This window comes from Schistocerca americana, chromosome 2, assembly GCF_021461395.2.
Source record: "Schistocerca americana isolate TAMUIC-IGC-003095 chromosome 2, iqSchAmer2.1, whole genome shotgun sequence".
Taxonomy (NCBI): domain Eukaryota; kingdom Metazoa; phylum Arthropoda; class Insecta; order Orthoptera; family Acrididae; genus Schistocerca; species Schistocerca americana.
The window spans coordinates 538,045,276-538,063,978 of NC_060120.1; the positions used below are offsets into that span (position 1 = coordinate 538,045,276).

The following is an 18,703-nucleotide window of genomic DNA, read 5'->3' on the forward strand; positions in this document are numbered from 1 at the left end:
CGTGTTTTATCCATTTGCTGACTCCTACCCCATCCACATGAACGCCAAAATGGCAGCTTACTAAGGCTGACTGGCGGCTTTACTCCTCCCTGGTGGCCTTTGAAGAACAAGATTTCCCCAGTTGTCATGCCCAGGTGGAATATCTAAAAAACATTATCCTTACTGCTGCAGAGCGTTCCAATCTTTGCATTTACCTCTTTACCACATCATGTCCCAGTCTTTTGGTGGACTGGGGCATGCTGCAAAGCAATTCGCGCACAGAGACGTTATCTCCGCATTTTCAATGTCATCCTGTGGTGGTGGTGAACTGCATTCATTATAAACAGATGTGTGCAGTGTGTCGTCATGTTCTTCGTAATAGCAAGAGTGTTAGCTGGATTTCATTCACTAGTCCTTTTAACAGTTACACCCCTTCCTCTGTTGTGTGGGTCAACCTCAGATGGCTCTCTAGGACCAAGTTCCATTCCCCAATCTCTGGCCTGGCAGTAGCAGATGGTGTCATTGCAGGCCCTATTGCTATCTCCAACACCTTGGGCCACCATTTTACGGAAGTTTCAAGCTCTTCCCACTATCACTCTGCATTCCTCCATTGGAAACGAGCGGAGGAGGCTCGGGTGATACCCTTCTCTTCTCCAAATCGTGAGTGCTACAATGCTGCCATTACTGTGAGTGAGCTAGATCATGCTCTCAGTTCATCCTGATCCTCCACCCCAGGGCCAGACGCCATCCACATTCAGATGTTGCAGCACCTTTCTCTTGCGGGCAAGCACTTTCTGCTTAACACGTACAACTACGTCTGAGCAGAGGGCACATTTCCTGAGTGCTGGCATAGGCCACAGTCATCCCCATACCTAAGCCCGGTAAGGACAAAAGCCTTCCTTCCAGCTACTGCCCCATCTCGTACCAGCTAAATTTGCAAGGTGATGGAATGTTTGATTCATTCACTTCCTAAGGACAGTCCTCCAGCCCAGCTCTATTGCCTTCAGTTTCACGACCTTCGCATGGAACTTCGCGATGTTGCCTTCTTATACACTGATGGCTCTCGGGCAAACCATGAGATCGGGTGTGCCTTCATCATTGGCACCCATGTCGTTTGCTGTCAGCTTCCGGTACAATACTCGGTATTTACAGCCGAGCTCTTCGCCTTGTAACAGGCTACGGAGCAGATCCGGTGACACAGCCTTTTCAATTGCGTCCTCTGCTCAGACTCACTCAGCGCCCTTCAAAGTCTGTGTGTGCTGTACACCACCCATCCCTTAGTGCAGCAGGTCCAGGAAAACTGTCACTTGCTCACTCTTGGTGGAGCCAGTGTGATGCTTCTATGGGTTCCTGGTCATGTCTGTCTGCCAGAAAACAAGACTGCTGAACTGCTGACACTACTGTCAAGGCTGCTGTCCTCATACCTGAGCCCACGAGTACCTATATTCCCTCCAATGATCTCTGTGTCGCTGTCTGTCAGGATATGGTGTCTCTTTGGCATCGTCAATGGTCCTCCCTTCACTGGAATAAGCTCCGGCTTATTAAGCCTCTCCCAGCAGCTTGGACGACCTCCTCTCGGCCTTGCCGCCAGGAGGTCATTTTGATTAGGCTGCATATTGGGCACTGCCTTTTTAGTCATTGTCACCTTTGATAAGTGGTGCTTCCCCACCACTTTTTACACATTGCACTCAAGGTTTAACTGTCTGCCACTTCATGATGGAATTCCCATTTTCTAACCGTTTACGTTCCCACTTGGGTTTGCCATCTTTATTTATCGCCGTTTTAGCAAATGACGCGCAAGCCATCGACTGTGTTTTACTTTTTTATCCACCAAAGCAATATGGCAAAGGCCATTTAATTTTTAGTTTTGGACCTCCGTTCCTGTTTGGTGTCTTTTTTAGCCCTGTTCTTAGCTGCCTTCTATTATGTCAATTGGGACTAATGTAGAGTCGTTTTTAACTCCGCTCTCTCTTCGTGTTCTCTAGTTTTGACTTGGGCGTGTATGACCCCAGTTGTTTTTTGTGGTCTGAAGCAAAACAAAACCAAAACCTAGCTTCCTTGCCAAGCTTTCTGCATATGAGATGGCAATAGCTCTCCTTACAGACATCCTCAGGTCATTGCACATAGATACCATTCTGAATACATTGGTATAATTAATAGTGCAGCATACCTGAAGAGTCACTTCTATTTAAAATTAGTGACATAAAAACAACTGGCTGAGTGAGATGACTAATTGGCTGACAGTGTGCTGTTCAAATAAAATTGTGGAGAAGCCACAGGTCGCATACACTTTCCATTTATGACCAGAGACCCTCATCAGATAAGAATGTATTCAGAACTGTGGCAAATTACAGTGTGTTAAAACAGCGTAAAATACAATAAAGATTTAACTTACAACACATTAACCCTCACTCGTAATAGCCACTGCCCTCACATTAAATGTAAATGTGTCTGTACAGCTCCAATGTCACACATCAAATGGAGTAAGCTGACTGTGTTAAAAGTTACAGTTAACTCAATGGCCAAGTACATTCAAAGATAAACCAGGACGGCAAGAGCATTATTGATGCACACATTGTTTGGAAACTACAGAGTTGAGATTGATGCAATACAAAAAAGTTGCGTAATTAAACTGTGGGAAACAACTGCCACTTTTATGCGTGTTAATACACATACTGTATGGCTGAAATTCTTAACTAGGTACTAAAATATGTTTAACCCTTGAGCAGGTGCACCTATGTGTAAAGTGCGGCAATGCAAATAATTTTGGTACTGTTCCATTGTTGTTTCACAATTGCGAGCCCATACCTATTCTTCATTATTGCTTTGCTTTAGCCAAAACATTGATAAATTGTGTTGTCATACATCCAAGTGAGCAGCAGTAATATAAAATAAACAGTAACGTAGGTGAGAAAAATTTTATGATCCATGCAAGAAAATGACCTAGATTACGAGCTAGCACCACAGTCCCACAATGAGGCAGTTGCCTAAGAGGTAATTAGTAATTGAATGATTGGTTGGCTTGGATCTGATGCAACTGCACTGTTTAATGCTTTGACCGGGTCACTGCTGTGGAGTAACACCTGTCTGTGGCAACAGAGTGATATAATGAAAGTTTATTTTATCGTTGTTTAGTTAAAGTTAAATTGAACTGTGATTTTGCATGTACCTGTTTACCTTGGTAATATATAGACAGCTATTCTTTACACGTTTACGAAGCGTGCCACGTGCCTGCTCCTGTTGTAAAAAATTACTCACCTGCTACATTAATTTACATATGTTGTGCTAATAACATATTATTAATCCCATTTGACTTATATTGTTAATACCATTTGACTTAATGTATAATCAATCCACTTGGCATAGTTAAACGTGCCAATCATAGGTAGTGACTTGATTCCTCTTGATTTTATGGCTCATTAGGGTATAATATATACAAATGTAGGTAGCTACACATATATTTGGTAATGATTGTGCTTAGGTTCTAAATTTGAACATACTGTAAAATGATTTTAAATAACTTACACAATGTCTGTTTTGATGTAAGAGTATTATTGTGTGCTCGTGGCTGTATTAAAACAGAAATTGGATAAAACTGGAATGACCTCAAGTGACAACATCGTATGGTACTGTGTTTGTGGGTCATCTAGTTGCAATGTATCTGCTGACTTCCATATTATGGGTATAAAAATGCACCAAATTATTCATATTTAAGCAAGAGTGCAAGTACTAAGAACAGTCATAATGGCACTGACAGTATCATAAACATCTCTCTTCCTCATTGGTTTATTAAATAACTGGTTGGGTATTTCAGATGTGTTAATGTTCGTAAAAGTACTGTTTGTTCCCCACCTTTCTATGCTGAAATGGTTGTTTTTCATTGCAACAATCTGTGAGGTATCTTCCCACCAATATGTGTGTTTATTAGGGCTCTTATGCTCATCCAATAAGAAATGATGTCTTCCTGGTTTATCTTTGAATGTACTTGACCATAGAGGTTATGCTAACTGTCACACAGCCAACTTGCTCCATTTTATATTGGATGTTGGTGTTGTACATATGTAATATGTGTCCAGTGGCCACCAAAAGTGTGACTTACTGTGTTGTAAATTGAATCTGTGCTTTTATTTCATTTGATGTTGCTGTAACATATTGTTATTTCCCACAGTTCGGATCATTCTTGCACCCAACTATTGAAACTGGCAAGAAAAGGAAATTATGTGCTATGTGCTTAAGATTGTTCTTCCCCTACAGGCAATGCCTGTTCTAACCAAACCGTAAAAGAGCATTGTTTATTGGAAGAATAGGTTTCATATCCATACCTAGCAAAGATGTTTTAATGTTATCTTTGGTTTCATGTGTCTCTCCTGGTAACTCTCTAGTTGGTTTCTTTTGTTTAACCCAGTATCTTCCAACTTAGCATGTGTTCCACCTTTAAAGCCTTGATATTGACAAAGTTCAAGTAAACTGCAGGTGTGACAAAAATTTAAATGCTTATTTCATCTCTAGCTTCAAAAAGTTTTAAATAGTGCTACTTGAGGTTTCTTTCCTGTACATGGTTTATCACCTGTCTATTGTGTGGGTTTGCAGTTCCTCGCAGTTTCCTATATTTATCTTTCCCTTGAAATTGCAATGATTTAAATTTATGAAAACTTAAGATCAAACAATTGTAATTTGATTCCCACTTGTCATCATTGAACCAATCATTGTCTCAGCGATTGGTAAGAAGATGCCGCCCCCCCCCCCCCTCTTTCTTTAACTCGAGAAGTATGATAGATCTTTTTACTTTTTATGTATTCTGTTAGTGCAAAATTATGTGAGGTGTGATGGATTAAATTTTTAATTCTAGGTTCATGCCATCTTGGTCAACATCTTCGGTGGAATAATGAGGTGCGATGTCATAGCAGAAGGTATTATAGCTGCTGCTAAAGAGCTTAATCTTCGACTTCCTATCATCTGCAGGCTACAGGTATGGAACAAGTTGATCTACACACACTATTTGTCAAGATTACACTGAAACAAGAGAGCAAAGAAGGGAAAAAAAGGTTACAAAATGTGAGAGACTAATAGAGATACAAATTAACAAAGAAATGCTAAGAAAAGGAGAGAGAATTGCAACTAACACTCTCTCTCTCTCTCTCTCTCTCTCTCTCTCTCTCTCTCTCTCTCTCTCTCTCTCTCTCTCTCCCTCTCCCTCTCTCCCTCCCTCCCCCCCCCCCCATCCCTCCCCCTCCCTCTCCCTCTCCCTCTCTCTCTTTCTGTGTGTGTGTGGGGGGGGGGGAGGGGGGGGGGGTGTAATTCCTGTCTGAGGAGGCCGTAGTAAAACCTTCAGCATACTAGGCAAGTGATTGTTCATTGCTGCATGTGCATTGCCCATGGGATGGCCAGACTGTGGGAGAGACTTCAGAGGGCAAAGAGGATGGCAGCTCTTCAAATGCAAGTACTGTGGATCATTGGTGAACATGACGTGGACAGAGGTGTGCATAAAAGAGGCTGAGGAGAACAAGCTGAAGTGGATGAGAGAGCAAGTATTTGTGTTCTGGAGAAATGAGGATACGGTATCTTGGCTCTGCTTCCGTATCATGAAGATATAATCAGTGAACTTGAACTGAAAAAAGTTGGGCATTTTGTATGGTTAGAATGGTTTCTTGTAGATGGTCCAAAAGCAAGTGGACCTGGATGGGTAATATAAGTGTGTCTATGGCCAAACCATGGGTTTGTGTTGAGTATCCTCACCTCTAAAGGAAAAATAATTGTGCAAAAAGATGTAGCATGTGAGGTGTAAGTTTTTCTATGCAGTAATGTGATGAGGATGGTTGTGAGGCAGTGAAAGAAGTGGTGTTCAAGTCTTTGATATGCAAAGCTAGGCCATGGGCTTGAAGGTATTGGTCAACAAGAACCAAGAGCTTTCTGTGGGAATACAAGAATCAGCTTCAGTGGGGTGTCCAGGATCGTTAAGTTTCTATATACAGGGAAGCATTTAGTCGATGGATATGTAGTGTTATAACTGGGGGGGGGGGGGGGGGGGGGGAGGGAGTTTCCAGCTCAGAAAAAGGATGTGTTGAAAATGTAGTGCTACATTTTCAGACTTGTTTATGGGCTATCTATGGCTCAACACTTCAACTGTATGATGAATTGTTACTTCTACATCTTCCTCCATTTATATTGCACCACCAGCTTTTTGTTGCCTTATTTATTTACCAAAATGGCTTCTTTCTATTGTATCCTGGTGATGTCCATTCATCGTGTTGCACATCATTCCCCTTATTATACATCTGCATCTTTCCTTATGTTTCCTTTCCCTTAATATTACTGCTCCCTCTAGCGTTTACCACCTTGTTTTACCTCCAGTATTTCACTACAGTGTATACAAATACTTATCTCTCCCCAATGTAATTTACATTCCACTTTATCCCCCTGTATTGATATATCATCCGAAATTGATCCCTGTTCCATCTGTCTTATCAGTCTAAAATATTATTCTTCTATCCCTGGTTGAATCCCAGTCCCACATCCTGTTTGTTCCTTAAACACTGTATAACCCATTGAGTTCCTCTCCTACTATCCACCCCCAAGACCTGAACCATAATAATTCCTCATCTGTTGATGTCAACATTCCTTTCACAATGAACTTTAAATTGCCAGCATTCCACCAATTCATGTCCCTCAGTAACTTAATACTAGAGAAACAAATCTCCATTCTTCCTCCTCCTCCTCCTCCTCCTCCACCACCACCACCACCACCACCACCACCACCACCACCACCACCCCTCTGCATGATATTGCCTATACCCTATTTCCCAAATTGAAACACTTACCCTCCATCATTTGGAAGAGCACTACATGCACACCCCACAAAATTTCATCAACTTTCTGACATCCTGCCCCTGCCTTGGAGTACTACTGCCCACCAGTACATATCCTATCCCCAATCACTCCCCTCGTGAAGATCAAGGGCTTCCAGTTCCCTGCTTCCTGACCTTTTGCATCCACCACTGTGATGGCTACCCATTTTGACTCCCACATAGAATTTCAGCTCTTTTTGACAGACACCTGCCACCCATTCACTGCAGCCCATTTTCCCAAATTATATACGCAGATAATTTGTTTTCAGTCTCTCGTCTCCACCCTGCTACCACCTGAATCCTGACTTATCACTGTTCATGCCAGTTCTCTGTATACCATACTCTCCAGGTTTGTGGGTTTGCCACTAACAAATATTACCTCTCCCAGTGTCCTGCTGACTCCAGAACCACATTCTCATTCCTTATAAGCCTGACAAACTATTTCCTTACAATAAATTTGTTTCCATGTGGGATCCACCTTGAGTGTACAGAATTTTGTCTTCTTTTACCCAGACACATTTCACTGAAGTTACAGTATCATCAGTGTTTCTTATTTTTTTTCTATTAAACAACAAGAGAAATTTCCTTCACTGTATATATAATCTGCAAACAATTTCCCATGCCATATGCACACGTCCCTAATTGTCTGATCACACCCATGAACCACTTACAGAGGAGCACCCTCTTATCAACGAGTATCAACCCAGACTGGAGCAACTTGTCCATATTCTTCACCCGGTTATTAATTGCTACACTATGTGATCAAAAGTATCCAGACACCTGGCTGAACTCGGCTGGGTTGGGGATTATCTCTGCCCAGGGACTTGGTGTTTGTATTGTCCATATCATTTCATCATCATCATCATCATCATCATTCATGACAGTGGCTCTATTGGACTGTGTAAAGAATTGGACTGTGTAAAAATTGGGACTGTGTAAAAATTGGGACTGTGTAAAAATTGGGACTTTGTAAAAATTGGGACTTTGTAAAAATTGGGACTTTGTAAAAATTGGGACTTTGTAAAAATTGGGACTTTGTAAAAATTGGGACTTTGTAAAAATTGGGACTTTGTACGGGTGCTGGACTTTGTACAGGCGCTGAAGACCACACAATTGAGTGCCCCACAAACCGATCGTCGTCATCACCTGGCTGAAAATGACTTAAAAGTCTGTGGCGCCCTCCATTGGTAATGCTGGAATTCAATATGGTGTTGGCCCACCCTTAGCCTTGATAACAGCTTCCACTCTCACAGGCATACGTTCAATCAGGTGCGGGAAGGTTTCTTGGGGAATGGCAGCCCATTCTTCACGGAGTGCTGCACTGAGGAGAGGTATCAATGTCGGTCGGTGAGGGCTGGCATGAAGTCAGCGTTCCAAACCATCCCAAAGATGTTCTATAAGATTCAAGCCAGGACTCTGTGCAGGCCAGTCCATTACAGAAATGTTATTGTCATGTAAACACTCCGCCACGGGCCGTGCCTTATGAACAGGTGCTCGATTGTGCTGAAAGATACAGTCATCCCCAAATTGCTCTTCAGCAGTGGGAAGCAAGAAGGTGTTTCAAACATAAGTGTAGGCCTGTGCTGTGACAGTGCCACACAACAGCAATGGGTGCAAGCCCCCTCCACAAAAAACATGACCACAATATAACATCACTGCCCCTATATTTTACTGTTGGCACTACATGCGCTGACAGATGAAATTCCTGGGCATTCGCCATACCCACACCCTACCATCGTATCACCACATTGTGTACCGCGATTCATCACTCCACACAACGTTTTCCCACTTTTCAATCGTCCAATGCTTGTGCTCCTTACACGAACTGAGGCGTCATTTGGCATTTACTGGCGTGATGTGTGGCTTATAAGCAGCCACTCAACCACGAAGTCCGTTTTCTCACCTCCCACCTGTCTGTCATAGTACTTGCAGTGGATCCTGTTGCAGTTTTGAATTCTTGTGTTGACATAAGGGATGTGTCTAAAAAACTAAATTTATATATAAAAACAAAGATGAGGTGACTTACCGAACGAAAGCGCTGGCAGGTCGATAGACATATGTCTGCTTGTGGCTGTATGTGTGGATGGATATGTGCGTGTGTGCGAGTGTATACCTGTCCTTTTTTCCCCCAAAGGTAAGTCTTTCCACTCCCGGGATTGGAATGACTCCTTACCCTCTCCCTTAAAACCCACTTCCTTTCGTCTTCCCCTCTCCTTCCCTCTTTCCTGATGAGGCAACAGTTTGTTGCGAAAGCTTGAATTTTGTGTGTTTGTTTGTGTGTCTATCGACCTGCCAGCGCTTTCGTTCGGTAAGTCACCTCATCTTTGTTTTTATATATAATTTTTCCCACGTGGAATGTTTCCTTCTATTATATTAAACTAAATTTGCGCGTATTCTAAACTTATGTCATTTATTGATTGTCTGTATTTTGATAATACAAGGAGAAATAAACAAAAAGAAACAGTTTACATTAATTTTTATCTTCATTACCTTTCTTTGTTAGGTTAGCCTGTTAACTGTGGTACCACTATTTATAATCATCATCATCCTAACGTGGGGGCTGTGAAACTTATATCTTCATTGTTACAATTATTTGGCTGTTTCATTTGAATATGTTGTGATTTGTGAGGTTGTCGTTACGGTGGGACCTGGGAACACAACTCCCCACCCCCCCACCTTCTGATTAAATAGCGGATTTTGTTTCGATACTGACATGAGAATGTTATTATGTCTCTTGCTTCCAAACTTATTGTCTGTCTGCCGCTCTGTCATTGGCCGTGTAGAACCAGCAGCTGACACACACCCCTATTTTTCCTATTGAACCTCACAGTAAGCATTGACAACATCGCTGCACAAAACACACAAGTACGTCACTAGCTCCAATTCAGACTTTCACCATCTCCTGCAGAAATGTATGATATTGTTGAGTATTTGTCCAATTTTAAAGTCAGTTTGACTCTGAGTACAAATGGCTGCAGGCAAACTGTAGTTGAAATTTGTTAATGTTCATAAAAAGCCAAAGTACACAGGGCAGATTCCCAGGGTTGACGGCATGATGAAATTTGGTGCTTGCTCAAACACACACACACACACACACACACACACACACACACACACACACACACAAAATCATTGTAGTTCTCTCTTCCAGCAAAGCTCGTGTCACTGTTCCCCCTCAATGTTCCGTAGTGCTATGCTAGAGCAGCAGTGAAAGACAGACAGCAACATCTTCTAGGGTGCAGATCACATGCAACAGCAGCACTCCGGACAGCGGTAGGATACCAACCTGATTGTTGCCCGCCAAACCGCTCGACAACCAGGAGTGATGGATGGTGTTGGGTTTCTTTCCATAGCATGACCTCTTTGTCACCTGCAGCACCCTTACAGCACAGCAGTATGTTGATGATATTCTAACCCGTTTTGTAGCCCTTTATGGCAAGCTATGGTGGGCTTACATTTCAGCAAAGTAATGCCCACGCCCACATGAGGAGAGTACCTACTGCTAGTCTTCATGCTTGCCAAACACTGCCTTGGCCGACAAGGTTGCCGGATTTCTCCCCAAATGAGAACGTTTGGAGCATTATGAGCAGGACCCTCCAACCAACTCACGATTTTGACAATCTAATGTGTCAGTTTGACAGAATTTAACACAATATCCCTCAGTAGTACATCCAACAAAGGTTATCAGTGTTAAACCGAATAACAGCTTACATAAGGGTGTTTGGTGGACCAGTGCTTTATTGACTTGTTTAGTCTGTGAAGCTCTTTCTCTTAAATAAACTGTCCAGTTTTTCAGAAATTGTAAAAAAAAAAATTCGTCACATGTACCAATTTCTGTCCTGTTTGCGTAATTCCTTTGTGGTTTCTTTTATATCACTCTCCAACAGTTGTAATAGTCAATTCAACATTAGCAGTGTTAACTTTAGACAAATTGCTGATCTTCAACATTTCGTTTAAGATACTGGGTATTACACTTTTAAGACAAAATAAATTTGCCAGTAAGCACCTAAGAAGCAAAAGCAATGATACACACTTTTTAATATGAAAGTGAATTTTAATGAACATTTGTTAACTCAAAATTAATATCTACAAGATACGCACACACTAACTCGGGAACTTCGCGTTTTGTGGGCAAGTGTTCTACCATCTGAGCTACCCAAGCATGACTCGCGCCCTGTCCTCACAGCTTTAGTCCTGCCAGTACCTCGTTTCCTACCTTCCAAACTTCACAGAAGCTCTTCCGCGAACCTTGCAGAACTATCACTCGTGGAAGAAAGGATATTGCGAAAACATGGCTTAGCCACAGCTGGGGGATGTTTCCAGAATGAGATTTTTCACTCTGCAGCGGAGTGTGCGCTGACATGAAACTTCCTGGCAGATTAAAACTGTGTGCCAGACTGAGACTCAAACTCGGGGACCTTTGCCTTTTGCGGGCAAGTGCTCTACCATCTGAGATACCCAAGAACAACTCACGCCCCGTCCTCACAGCTTTAGTTCTCCCAGTACCTTGTCTCCTAGCTTCCAAACTTCACAGAAGCTCTCCTGCAAGGACGGGGCGTGAGTCGTGCTTGGGTAGCTCAGACCGTAGAGCACTTGCACGAGTCTCGATTTGGCACACAGTTTTAATCTGCCAGGAAGTTTCATGTCAGTGCACACTCTGCTACAGAGTGAAAATCTCGTGAAGTTTGGAAGATAGGATAGAGGTACTGGTGGACGGGTCATGAGTCATCCTCAGGTAGCTCAGTTGGAGGAGAACTTTCCTGCGAAACACAAAGGTCCCAGGATTGAGTTCTGGTCCAGTATGCAGTTTTGATCTGCCATGAAGTTTCATATTGAGTGACAAATCACTGAGTAGCTCAGTGTTCCCATAGTGGCACTTATTTGCAGGAAGAAAGACAGTGATAATCACCTTTTGTACTTGGATGGCTATTGCCACATGGTGAATTGTGAAAATTTATTATTATTTGATAAGTGATTAATTTTGAAATGGAATACAAAATTCACTTGCTGTTAGTATTCTCTGATATTGTTACATCAGGAATTTTTAATTATTCCAAGAGCTCTGTAACTGTTTGTTAAAATCATTGTAAATGAAACCACAAGAGAAGTTAACTGCCAGTAACAGGAAAACTGCTTCAATAAATGGAATAGAGAAAGCTCTGCTTTGCGTTTTTAGTAATCTTTTTTGATTAACACTGCCCTATTTACACTAAGTACTTGCCTCTGGACTCCTTTAATTATGGGTTGCTGTTAAATGGCATTGCAAAATGTAGAAATTGCACCATTGAAAAGGGAAAAATAATGCATTAAAAGAATATACCTTCATATAAGTAGATACGGTTCAAATATTTACCATAATTGCATAAAATGACATGAAAATGGTAAAGAAAAGAATTTTAAGTGCCCTAGCAGTTGAGTTGTATAGTTACTTGTCGTCTGCATTTCACAGAAAACAGTAAGGGAATGATGAAAAGAAGGCACATGAAATTTAGAATGTTTTCTATGATATGATTCTAATTAATTTTGATATAGTTTACCTCAGAACACTCTGTGTACCAGAGATCAACATTGCAGTCCTTGCACCATCATCTGTTCTCCCTCCTGATGGACTTACCATTTATTTTTCCCCCTCTGTCTGAAGGAACTTTGCAAAAGCAGGTTGTGTTGATATTGTTTACAGTAGGTGGAACTCTCTCTGGAGAGTGATGTAGAAATGCCTTGTCAATTTGTATGGATGAAGAAGCTTGTTGTAGAAAAAAACCTTCTCCCTTTTCAGCCAGTTTCTTGTCAACTGTGTAACCTACCAGAGATACATTTCTTGAATGGAGACTGCAAACCTTTCTTGTTTTCTCGTTACTGTTCCCACCTCACATGTAGCTTAAATGCCTCAACATGTCCAAAAGAGTTTGGTTGAAGTTAGTACTTACATAAATAAAACGCTTTGCAAAACTTTTCTGTACAAGGTACTGAACACTATATTTCAACATCCCCTGCAGAACTGTGTACACTCCACATTTTTAGCATGCTTCTTGTTGCTGAATTGCCGATAGGATAACAATTGCTGTAATATTCACTAAATTTGTTTCTCATACACACACTAAACCAAACCCTACCACATCAGACACATTGCTTATATGTTGTAATGTTAATCTCTCAATGAAAACTGCTTTGACATTTATTGGCAAAGAAGTCAGGTAATGGGTGCATTTTATGGATCAGGTCATGCTTTTCTTTTTGACATCATTTGTAGCAGTCGTTCAGATGTAACAGTGTCATCAAAATGTAACATGGACAATGTGGCACAAAATCGGTCATGACTCAAAAATTCACACAAAAACCTTGCATGTAAAAACAGACCTCTTGATAAATAAACAGTTTTCACAGTTGGAGGACATATACATGAAAAAAATTGAAAAAGAAGCCATTTTTTTTTAACTTCTCTGCAGACCACTTACTTGACAGAGCTCATTGTAGTGTGTCATAATATTTAGTTAATGCAGTTGTATTACAAGTGTACCAGTGACTTTCACTTTTAATGTCTTGGATTGTACAGTCATAAAAGAAATGAGTAAAATAACAAACTGCTCTCTGCCATTGGGGAAATTTGTGAATATGCCCATTTGTTCCTGGAACATTGGCATGTGTGACTGATCTTACTCTTGATTATCACACTTCCGTTAGAAGTAGTAGGATTATTAGGTGCTGCAGATACTGACTAAAGGTCTGTACCATCATCTGCATAGAGAAGGTTTGCTTGTGTCACTAGTAGGAAGACAAAAACAGATACACTGTGGTGAGCATTGTTCACAATATACGATGTGGCACTAAACTACACTCATGCTCATAAATTAAGGATAATTGCAGAACGTGGTGCCACACAACGTGGCACTACACAAAACTGGGAACACACGACACAGATCTGCAAGTCGACGCAATTGGTGATAAGTTGGGAAAACCATCCCGAAACACATATGCTGCAAAACGCCACTGTTTTCTGCGCATGTGCCCCGACATCAATATGGCATACGATCACCAAGCACATGTACACAGGCTGCACAACGGGTTGGCATACTCTGGATCAGGTGGTTGAGCAGCTGCTGCGGTATAGCCTCCCATTCTTGCACCAGTGCCTGTCGGAGCTCCTGAAGTGAAGTGTCCTAGGGGTTTGAAGACAGGTAGCGATATGTCGACCGAGAGCTTCCCAGATGTGCTCGATGGGGTTTAGGTCTGGAGAACAGGCAGGCCACTCCATTCGCCTGATAACTTCTGTTTCAAGGTACTCCTCCACGATGGCAGCTTGGTGGGGCCGTGCATTATCATCCGTCAGTAGGAAGGTGGGACTCACTGTACCCCTGAAAAGGTGGACATACTGGTGCAAAATGATGTCCCAGTACACCTGACCTGTTTCAGTTCCTCTGTCAGACATGCAGGGGTGTAGATGCACCAGTCATAATCCCACCCCACAGCATCAAATCACGACCTCCATACAGTTCCCTTTCAAGGACATTAAGGGGTTAGTACTGGGTTCCTGGTTCACGCCAGATGAAAACCCGGTGAAAATCACTGTTCAGACTACACCTGGACTCGTCCGTGAACATAACCTGGGACTACTGTTCCAATGACGATGTACTGTGTTCCTGACACCATGCCTTATGCGCTCTCCTGTGACCAGGAGTCAGAGGAATGCACCATGCAGGTCTCCAGGCGAATAAACCATGTCTGTTCAATCATCTGTAGATTGTGTGTCTGGAGACAACTGTTCCAGAGGCTGTGGTAAGGTCTCGAGCAAGGCTACCTGTAGTACTCCATGGCTGTCTGTGGGCACTGATGGTGAGATATCGGTCTTCTTGTGGTGTTGTACACTGTGGACGTCCCATTCTGTAGCGCCTGGACATTTTGCGCTGGAATCGTTGCCATAATCTTGAGATTGTGGTACAGAGTGCCCGTGATATGACCTGCTATGTTTGACCAGCCTCCAGTTGCCCTAGTATTCTATGCCTCATAATGTTATCCATGTGTGTTCTCTGGGCCATTTTCAACAAACAGTCACCAATAGCATGTTTGAAAACGTCTGCACATTTACTCACTACACCGTACTCTGACATGCACCGACACACCTCTGTGTATGTGGACTGCTGCCAGAGCCACCGTGTGACGACCGCAGGTGAAATGCACTGCATGGTCATACCCCAAGGTGATTTAAACCCGCAAACCACCCACCAGAGCATTGTTTCACTTGTTTCGCCATGTTTCAGCATTATCCTTAATTTATAAACATGAGTGTACTAGCTTGACAGACATCTGAATACAGCACACACCTCACTTATCAGTCATATTTTCTTCTGTTTTTGATCATCTGCATATAAACTATCATTTATCTTTAACTCTGCCAACGCGCTGCAAATCATACTTATTTTTGTACATCCTTGCATGTGAACTACAGTGGACTTGCTCTTTGCAGCTCTAAATCACTATTGGAGAGATATACTCAGCAGGTGGAATCCTCTGGGAACATAACAAGAAACTGTTTCTCTATTACAAGACAAAGTGGATTTTGTAACACATTAAACATAAACAAAATAGCAGGAACACTTTCAACTCGAGAAGATAAAAGCCAGTTTGGAGTGCAATAATGCATACATCTGTGTGGTGTCTTGGCATTGTCAAGAATTTTAAAAAAAACTAGCATCCAGTTAATAATATCAATATTTTCGTCACAGCCTTCTTAATATTTGTTTGCTGTGTAGCAATGTTCTGATTAAGTTGTTAGTATCACTGCAAGAGTAAAAGTACTCTAACCATTGAAGATAATTTTGGCTGAGTCCATAAATGGAAGCAGTTAACTTAATAATATGTTCTTATATTTGTTAGTATTCCAGTATCGGTATTTTATGCTGCGTAATTTTTTCAGGGTACAAATGTGGATGATGCAAAAGTTCTGATAGCAGCATCGGGATTGAAGATCTTGGCTTGTGATAATTTAGAGGAAGCTGCAAGACTTGCTGTGAAACTGTCCAACATTGTCAGCCTTGCGAGATCGGCAAAACTAGATGTCAATTTTGAGATTCCCCTGTAATAAGTTTAGCTACTTAAGTTTTTCTTTTTTATTTTGTTTTTACTTTATGAATAAATGTAGACCACATTTAATTTAGGTAGCTCTTAATATATGCAGTGTGGCTTTTATAGCTGATAGAAGGCTGTAGTAACATTTGTAGAATTGATTTGTTATTTTATGTATTGTACTTTGTTACTTATTTAAAAGTATTTTATCTGAGCTTACAGATCATAGTAAATACTCTGCATGCTTGGTTTAAGCTTTGCTTTGCTTCGCTTCAGATTATGACTGGACTTTTAAGAAATAAGCAGCTGTGTGTCTTGAAATACTATTTGAATTGCTTATAAACTGATGTACCCAGGATAATATGTCATTCACAGCAGGCAAGAACTAGGGAAGCTGGTGCAGTTTTTAGTGCAGAGATTTTTATTTGTCTATTGTTTTGACTGATGGCACACCAAAATGGAATCTCAACTCTGATATTCAGAATTAAGGTTCCATTTTCAGAAAAGTATGAGAAAACATGATAATTGTAACATTCAACTACTAGTAAATCACATTTTCCCTTAGTTGATGTCGTGGACAGTACACTTTTGCCATGGAGGGTTTAACACAATAAATTGTATATGAAATGCTTTTGGTCGGAACTTTGTTTGCTTCGTAAGTTAGTGTATCCTTTATTTTGATAATGTTGTGCTTTTAATTTATTTGTTTGCAAATATTTATTTATTTAATGTAAATAGTGTTGAGATATTGAACATTACAGACACTCATTGACACATTTGCTATATCTGATTTTGCCGTATCAGAGGTATTTAGTTTTTATGTTTAATTAATTTTACTTAATTTTTACTTATTTGAATGACAATTATATATCAAAGTTTTGAGCTTGAAATCTTTTAGCAGAGAATAATTTCAGCAGAAATGTGCTAGATGCTGTGCTTTTCTTTGGTTTGTTCTTCAGTGGAGAGACCATTGCAGCATAAATGGCTGGAAAAAAAAACTGTGTTTAGTGTTTGCTATATTTATTTGCAGTGATAGTGACAATTCAAAAATTGTGACTTACAAGACACTTTGAGCTGTTTAATTACAACAATAATTTATGGTAAAACAGAACAGAGATAAATTTTAGCTGGTGCATAATATGAAAATGGGCATATATGCAATAAGTGGCAAATGTATTAGGTCCCGAATAAGCCAAGTTTGCACTTCAAAAGAAATTACCACCATCCACTCACAGAATACACTTTTCTGCGTCTCACTGGAATTACAGTGACTACATCTAAAGACTTCTTGAGTGGTTTAGTATTGTGTACTAGATGTCAGATACACTTACTAACATAAACAGTTGATGAATCTTACTTTCAGAAGAGCCTGAAACATGAACATATTTTCAAGGAGTTTTTGTGAATTAGTGGCACAGATGTATAACAGGAAAGATTTTATGGTCAAACATAGTTCCTATGGTTCGGGTAATGCTTATTATAAGTCATCCGATCAGTTACTGAGAAGTCAGTGAATGAATGCTTTAAGTTTAGAAACTGTGTTAATCACATGCTCTTCAGGGACAGGATTCTAAACTTCCTAAGAAAGCAGTAATGCTTCTAAATGTGTTTCATGACAGCTACAAAAGTGAGAGCTCCCTGCAGTTAACAAAAATAACTTACGGAAAGATTGTTATTTGATATTATATCTTTTTCAGTTGCAACATTTTACTAGGCCAATTAAATTTGAAAAATGAACTGTATGAAATTTATACTCTTGTGTTTTAATAAATGCAACAATTTTCTGGTAACACCTTAAATGTTCATGTTTGATGAAATGGATTTGAGTTTATTAAATGTTTGATGATTTCTTTATAAATAATACTGGTAAAAAAAAAATTTAAAAAAAATGACATTTTAAATAATTTCCAAAATATAATTTTGATTAGTTTCGTTCACCATTGTAACAATGGAAATTTGGCAAAATGATGTTGCCATCAGGCTATCACTGAAGTTAAATAATCTTTAAGTTTCTGTAAGTGGCTATTCATAATCATGCAAGTTTAAAATTTTTGTTCATTCTCCTTTTTTCTTCTCTGAAATGTATTGATTGTCTTGTTTAAGAGGGAGGAGTTTGTATAAAAAGGAGAGAGTATTCACGGGTGGAAACTTAAAACTTAATAGAAATGTTTTTTAATTACATTTCAGAAGCATGATTGGTTTATATTGTAGATTCTGGAAATGCTAATGATTTCTCATATATCCTTTGATATCTGTAAAAGTTGTAAGCAAGTTTGTGTACAAGCTTCTCTTTATGTTGGTGATAGAAGTATTTTACTTATGTCTCCAGATATGTGAGGTTGACATAATGGAAGTGGGTGGCACTGACACAGTGGGTATAGCACTACAGCTTCAGGAAGAGGCGCTCAGTTCACTGTCAGGATATTTTGTTTAAGTTGTGTTTGCTTACTAATTGCTTCAGGTGAATACTGAGTTGATTCAATAAAACTTTCCTTGCCTGATAAAGTTTATTCTTAATCTACAATGATTGTGACATGATATGGACTTAGTCATTAGCTGCCAAATCCAATGTTTCTTACTGATTCTGCAGTATTAATGGCTGGCTAAAATGAACCTCATTCGCCAAATCAGCCTGATTATAAATCACCATAAAAGTTTGTTGTCTGTTGTAACACTTGGTTTTTGATGTTCGTGCTCCCAGATTACTCTCTTCCTCACTCCCTCCCTCCCCAGAAATATTGCCATGTGGCAGGTTGCTTGTTATTATGGATCCTCATACCAAAGAAAAAAGCTTTCAAATTTTTTTGCATTATATTGTA

The 18,703-nt window shown here is 40.4% G+C and overlaps 1 protein-coding gene across 1 annotated transcript in view; it reads left to right on the top strand.

The window, feature by feature from the left end:
- Window positions 1-18,389, top strand: part of LOC124596213 (succinate--CoA ligase [ADP-forming] subunit beta, mitochondrial) — a 91,556-nt gene extending 73,167 nt beyond the window's left edge. Inside the window, exons 8-9 of the mRNA XM_047135268.1 lie at window positions 4,829-4,948; window positions 15,736-18,389. Coding sequence (XP_046991224.1) covers window positions 4,829-4,948; window positions 15,736-15,900 — 285 coding nt within the window. The 3' untranslated portion in view covers window positions 15,901-18,389. The remainder of the gene's footprint in view (window positions 1-4,828; window positions 4,949-15,735) is intronic.
- The last annotated feature ends 314 nt before the right edge of the window (window positions 18,390-18,703 follow it).